The sequence below is a fragment of the Rutidosis leptorrhynchoides genome, chromosome 3 (genome assembly GCF_046630445.1).
Source record: "Rutidosis leptorrhynchoides isolate AG116_Rl617_1_P2 chromosome 3, CSIRO_AGI_Rlap_v1, whole genome shotgun sequence".
NCBI lineage: Eukaryota > Viridiplantae > Streptophyta > Magnoliopsida > Asterales > Asteraceae > Rutidosis > Rutidosis leptorrhynchoides.
The window spans coordinates 676,419,455-676,426,937 of record NC_092335.1 but is presented as its reverse complement, the minus strand read 5'-3'; the positions used below and the strand labels follow the sequence as shown (position 1 = coordinate 676,426,937).

General features: G+C 33.0%; 1 protein-coding gene across 1 annotated transcript; it reads left to right on the top strand.

Annotated features, from left to right (window-relative positions):
• Positions 1–221: 221 nt before the first annotated feature.
• Positions 222–991, top strand: LOC139899409 (uncharacterized protein At5g01610-like). Its single transcript, XM_071882237.1, has one exon. The coding sequence runs from the start codon at positions 236–238 to the stop codon at positions 746–748; it is 513 nt and encodes a 170-aa protein (XP_071738338.1). The 5' UTR covers positions 222–235; the 3' UTR covers positions 749–991.
• Positions 992–7,483: the final 6,492 nt, after the last annotated feature.

Genomic DNA, 7,483 nt, shown 5'->3' with positions numbered 1-7,483 from the left:
TATTTGAGTAAGTATGTCATTGTTAGTAGTGTTTAGTCTTTAGTTAGTTCTAGAAAAAAAGTGCTGATGTAACAACTAATCCTGAAGAGAAAGTGTGTCACCATTGAGAACACCCTAATAACGTCGTTAAGCTATCCACCTCTCAATCTCTTTATCACCGCACCACGTGCACACCAAAACCCCCAAATTTAAAAACCCATCAAACCCTAAGATCAAAAATCAAGATATTACAACAATGTCATCGATCACCATCATCTTCACAATCTCAATCCTCATCGCCACCTCCATCACCAACGCCGCCGTCAACAACCTTACTGTCTACGAAGTAATCGAATCGTACGGATTCCCAAAAGGCATACTCCCAATCGACGTCACAGGTTACGAACTCGATGAATCTACAGGACAATTCAAAGCCTTTTTCAACGGTACTTGTAGTTTTAAATTAGAAGGTACTTATGATCTGAAATATCAATCAACAATTAGTGGAGTTATATCTAACGGCAAGTTAAAGAATTTAACCGGAGTTAGTGTTAAAGTGTTTATCTTTTGGTTAAATATTGTTGAAGTTTATACTACGGATAGTGAGTTAGGTTTTTCAGTTGGGATTGCTTCTGCTAGTTTTCCGATTGGTAATTTTGAAGATTGTCCCCAATGTGGATGTGGTATGGATTGTAATGGTGCTGGTGATGGTGAATTTAGTCAATTGAAGATTGGGAGAAATCGGTCGTTTCCTCTGTTTAGGATTTAGGGTTTAGCGTTTAAGCAGGTTTTCGCTCGTTTACGAGCTTATGGGTTTATTCAAATTTGAAAAGGCTTATAAAAGTAAGCTGATAAGTCTGTAATGTAGGATCAGTTTAGAGACACCCAATTGCAATTTGAGTTGCATTTCGTTGTATTTTTTATGTTTGATCTATATTTGTTTAGATGACCAATGGTTGTTAAGGTTGATCTTGATAAAAAGGCAAATAAATGTTATGTTCTAGCTTATTATATGCACTACTTATCAGTTTATTGAATTTGCTTAGAAGGTACAAAGTAAATTTGATGCCGTTTAAGAGTTTATTGATAAGCTGATAGATTAAGAACGATTTGAGTCTGTTTTGGATGCTTTTGTCATGTTTTCGTGTCTGAATTCGTAGCGTTTCTTGAATCTGGATGATGATTGATAGTTAGTTTTAGCTGAAGATTGTGTTTGTAATTGTGTAATATCTATTATCATATACATGATTTAAAAGTAACTGAATGGCATAACATGAGCTCAATGAAGGATTAGAGTTCACTAATAGTAGCTACTTTAAGCTGTAATGGATCTTACAGAGTGAATATCGAAAGTTCCAAACAGACATTATCACAACAAATTTCATACTAATGTGATGTGATTTGAGATTAAAAAAATCTTGTTATCTGCACTTATTTCTTGTTTCTGAAGTATGGTTGGTGACACAGTTTCATCCTCTTACTTCATATTCATCTTTTAACGTATCAAACATTCAATTAACTCAATTATTGTCCACGAGTTTTTTGTTTTAGAAGCAGCTCACGTAGCTCGGCCGCATCAACTTGGTTAGTTTGACCTTCAGGCTTGTAATAACCTGTAACGGGATCTGGAACCCATGGAGTCGATTTCTTCGACTCTTCACTTCCTTTTTTCATTATCGCAACTCCACTTCCCCTCATGTTTCCGGTTACACTCCATTGTGTCACTGAACTGAATCCACGTCTATACAATTTAACAAAAAACATTATTGTTGGATCATAAAATTAACAAACGGGCGGAGCTGGATATTGGGGTACACAACATATGCGATCGTACAGGCCAATATCCAATAGGGCTCAATATTCAATGAGCCTAAAATATACATTTATTTTTAGGGAGGAGATCCTCATACACCACTTTTTGATCCATCTACATCTAATATATTATTATACCCTTAATTATACTTAGAATAATAATATAAGTTCAATTCCCTAGGTTAATTTAGGAGTATAACTGTGAATTTATGAAATAAAATTGTAGATGGATCAGAAAGTAGTGTGTGAGAATCATCTCCATTATTTTTAGTGATACCGGTATGGTATGTCGTTCTTTTTTAATATTATTAGACTTAATATTATATGTGTAAAATTTCGTACATAAAAAGTTCACTTTTATCTATTGAGCGTGACACATGAAAAACTGGGCTATATACGGTAGCAGATTAATAAGAAGTGTCAGGTTTTAAAAAAGAACAACTAAACATACAATTGTAACGAAGAGTATTTACCTAGTAATAACACTTAGTTGATTAATGATCAAAGTTGCGATCAGTTTAGTGCTAGCCATTTCGATCGTCACTTAATAATTTTATTTATTAATAGCAAGAATATAAACAAGTGGTGATGCTTTTAGTTTGTGGTTTTTGAAAATTTTGAACGATGAATGTAGAAGAGACACACTTATTTGGTATTTATAGAGTTGATTAGCTTGAAAGAGTCAACTAAAGGTGCTAAGCATTGTCACCTGGCCCATGGTCAAAGGGGTCTATACTAACAGGAAATAAAGAGGCGTTTTCGTTTTTAGTTTTTCAACTTATTTTTGTCTTACCTTCTATTCACGTACGTTAAAACTGAGAGTGTTTGATTTGCCTTTTAATTAGATGATTTCAACTTGAGATATGTGTTTTTTAAATTAATAGTTTAGTTTTCACAGCATTCTTAGGCCATTTACTATCCTTCTCCATTTTCATTGAACTTCTCTCCTTCACATCAGCACCACATCAGTACAAACACTTTAACATTCCTTTCACTGTCTTTTCACTAAACCCTAACTATTTTACACTCCATTTCAAACTTTAACCCATTTAAGTTTTAATTATTAAAATATTAATAAACACATAAAAAGGGTGTACATGTACTAAAATTAAATAAAATAGTCAGGGGCCCAATTGCACATTTGATATTTCCGTTGGAGCACTCACTAACGGATCATTTAACTGACAACTACCAATCAATATTATCGGGTCACAAATCGTTAACGGGTCGGTGGCGGTACATAAGAAGTAGCCTTATATCACCTTTATAAGAAGTGGCCTTATATCACCTTTAAATGACAAGTAGTATTGAATAAAATAAACTAATATGTTAGTATTATTCATAATCAAAGTTATCATTTGTCATTAAATACATGCATTTTTTAATACACCATTTATATATATATATATATATATATATATATATATATATATATATATATATATATATATATATATATATATATATATAAAGACAATCACCCACCAATCACACCCCGCCACGTCATCAAAAATACTGTTATACTGTAGCAGTACTGTAGCAATGTAGCAATTTTTTTTTCTTTTTTGCAAATACATTTTTTTTTTCAAATACATACAAATCGAATTCCAATTTACTAATACAATCATATCGTAATAGAAGCCTAAAAAAATATAGGTAAATAATCACCTTTTTCAATATACTATATATTATTTGATTTTTTATCTTTTAAAATACCTACTAAAATTATATGGACCATAAGGTTTTGCCGAATAAGTAATTTGTTTAGAAGCCTCAAAACTTAATTTGTTTTGATTCGTTTTGTTGTTAAATTGAGCATTGCAACCCAGACTGTAACATATATCCAGTTGTTTATATATATTTCATTTATATAGTAGAATATTACCATAACAGTTGCCGGCCATTGCGTAAATGGTCTGGAAAGAGTGGACAACATTTTGATGACTTTCAGGCCGAAAACTGTCTAACGATATAGTAGCGTTAAAATGACACTTATCCGCCGCAAAGAGGGAACCACAAATCTAGTTTAAATGAATATTTATCAAACAATTATACGGAATATTTTTTTTCCATTCATGTAAAGAGTTTATATAGCAATTTTACATTACTTATCATTTAGAATAATTATCAAATACTAAATAGATTTTTGTCATTCAGAATGACGTTCAATTAGAACCTTAATCTATTCAGATTATGAAACATCTATCCAAAGGTACCAAAGCATGTGCAAAATGTGCAATCAAACACATCTCAAAATTATGAAAGGGCTCAAATTTTTGAAAATCTTATACCACCGAAGCTTGGCTTGAGTGGTATGAGAGTGAGATCTAACTTGGGTTAATGCTAACCCACGTTCGATTCTCACTCCAAGCAAAGAGTTTCCAACCTTTGATAGTAATGTCAACATCAATGCGATTTGGGAAGGTCTCGGAGGGGTTTTACCAACATTCGACGGTATTGCCAACATCGTCGCAAATTGGGTTTCCTCCTAACGCGTCTGTGGGTGACAAATGAGAGTATTCGATGTAGATATCGCCGTTAAAAAAAGTTTTGAAAATCTTATATAATAATCCATTAATTTATATGTTTTTCCATGCATCAAATCTCAAAAATACGTTTTATCAAGCAATTTAATCATTAAAATTCTTTTATCAAATAATTTCAATTACAAAAATTTATTTATCTTACAATTAGTAGTATTGTGTTTTAATAATCAATAATTTACCGTTATACGAGTCCATTTTTATATTCCGAAATAGCATCTTATAAATTAATGAGTCGACTCATCGTTTATGGGTTATAGCAAAACTATTACCATCTAGGTAAGAAGGCGATAGATGCGACATTTAGCTTCTTGGTGTTTTTATTTTGTTGTTTGTAGGTGTTAGGGATGGCGCCTGCGGGTAACGGACACGGGTTCTATATACCCACGACGCTTCCGTCGGGTTTCTTTTATGCACGTTAAGACCCGTTACCCGCTCACGGGTAAAAACTTTTCGCCCATGCCCGTGACCCGCGGAAACCCGTGACCCGCGGGTAATAATAATATGAAACTTTCAATTAGAAAATCTAAATAATTTTATTAATTATAAAACCATATTTACAAGCTATATGTATAATGACGTGAAAATTAAGTTTTTTACTTGTATATAATATTATATTTTAAATGATTATTCAAATACTAGTAAAATTTTAAATTTAATAATCGTAAGTATTAATTTGTGGGTAAATTAAGAAAAGTCTCATGTATTCACGGGTCGGGTTTTACCCGTGACGGGTAGTATATACCCACGACCCGTCGGCGGGTATAAATTTTTACCCGTACCCGTGCCCGCGGGTAAGATTTATTGATTTTACCAGCGGGTTTGCTATTGTTGTATTTGTGTAGTTTTGCTCGATTGCGGCTCGTTCAAAGATAGTTATAGGACTTTTGTGTTGGTAGTGTAGTTCGATTATGTTTTCTCTGGACGGGGTGTTGTTCGAGTCGGTTTTGTATCATGTTCTTTGATGGGTCTTTCATCCTTGATGAAAGGCCTGAGTTCTATTTAAGTTTTTCATTTTTTGCCAAAAAAAATATATATATAGATAAATTTAGCATTAAATGTTGAGTACTTTATTCCTCTCCATACATTATGAATGAATACGAATAAATTTTAGGTTAGCCACCGCAATATTTTTGTAAAGAAAAGAAATAATTTGAAAAAAAAAAGCTCTTGTGACTCAAACGGACGACCATCAGGTACGTGAAAGACGCCTAACCATTCATCCATTGATGCTTTTGTGTTTTAACTACGACATAATTTATCTATCATTTAAATAAATCGAATTTTTAGTTTCTCCAACTCAAAATGAAAAAACAAAAAGGCCACCGGGTTTCAAACCCGCGACCATAAGTTGATAAGCGCCACATGAGCACTCTACAAAAGATTGCTTTTGTTTTATAATTAGAAATAATTGTGCCGTTGGTCCCTCCATTTTATCCCAAAAAGTTAACAGCGTCCCTCAAGTTTTTTTTTGCTTTCAGCGTCCCTCTATTATCACCTTTTTTATCACGCATCCCTCCGTCAACTTTCTGTTAAAAAAGTCCATTAAGTCATGCCATGTGCCTTGCATGTGAGGGTAAATTCGCCTTTTTACTCTTTCTTCACTAAAATTGAGGGACCACCGGTGCAAAAAATGAAAATCTTATAATTTATATATTTTTAATTTATCATCACCCCTAAAATCGAGCCTAAATCTTTGTTTCCATCTCAGAACACCTTTTATTATCACTTCAATTCTTTGTTTCTTCATAATCCCATTTCAATTAATCTCATCTAATTATTTTGTAACTGAAACTAAAACCGATTAAAAATGGCTTCGTTAATAGATCTGAATCTTTACCCTGATCCTCCTCATCTGACTCCTAATATCGCAACCACAACCACAACCACTTCTGCTGCTTCAACCTTCATCATCACCCCTAAAATCGAACCTAAATCGAAACCAATTGACGTACAACAGATTGATATCCAACCACCACCGACGCCACCTTCTAATTCAAATTCAAATTATGATAATTATAATAATTTCCTTCCTAACCCTAATTCTAATTCTAGTAGTAATAATTTGAATCCAATTTTGCATCCTCGAGAATGGTAATAATTTGCTACAAGTGTGATTGTTTCAGGTGGTTATGAAGACGATGAAGATGTTGGTGATGTTATTGTTTATACTGGTCATGGTGGACAAGATATAAATTCAAGACAATTGGTTCATCAGAAACTAGAAGGTGGGAATCTTGTTATGGAAAGAAGTATGCATTATGGAATTGAGGTAAGGGTGATTCGTGAATTTCGGTATGAAGGTAGTATCAGCGGGAAAGTGTATGTTTATGATGGACTTTATAAGATTGGTGAAACATGGTTTGATGTTGGTAAATCTGGTTTCGGGGTGTCATCGAAACCCTTGACTGAATCTGCCTCTGTTGTCTCCATCATCATCAACATAAAACCCACTATGAAGAGATGAAAAAATTAAAATCAGTTTGGATCTAAAAAATTAAAATCAGTTTGGATCTACACCAAAAAATTAAATTGGATCTAAAAGAAAAAACATATACACTGAAACTAAGAAGATTTCAATAGATGAAAAAGGAAGAAAAAAGGATGGTGATGGTGATTAAACCGTCAACGATGCCGAAGTTGGAGTCAAAGCTGCTGACGGAGTTGATGAATTTTGGTAGATGATGAAGATGATTGATATGTTTGGTATATCTTTAGTATTTAAAATACCAAAATTATATAATAAATATATAGATAAAAATATATATAAATTATAAGATTTTCATTTTTTTTGCACCGGTGGTCCCTCGATTTTAGTGAAGAAAGAGTAAAAAGACGAATTTACCCTCACATGCAAGGCACATGGCATGACTTAACGGACTTTTTTAACAGAAAGTTGACGGAGGGATGCGTAATCAAAAAAGGTGATAATAGAGGGACACTGAAAGCCAAAAAAAAAACTTGAGGGACGCTGTTAGCTTTTTGGGATAAAATGGAGGGACCAACGGCACAATTATTTCTTATAATTATGACATTTATTATTTATCGTTTTAAAAAATCGAGTTTTACATGATTTGAAATCCAATTGCCATTAATTGTTCATGACCTCTCTAATTAAATATATATACTTTTGGTATCAATATTTTATA

Bases quoted from the DNA above. Each gene is read 5' to 3' on its own strand.
- LOC139899409 (XM_071882237.1), top strand. From the start codon at position 236: ATGTCATCGATCACCATCATCTTCACAATCTCAATCCTCATCGCCACC.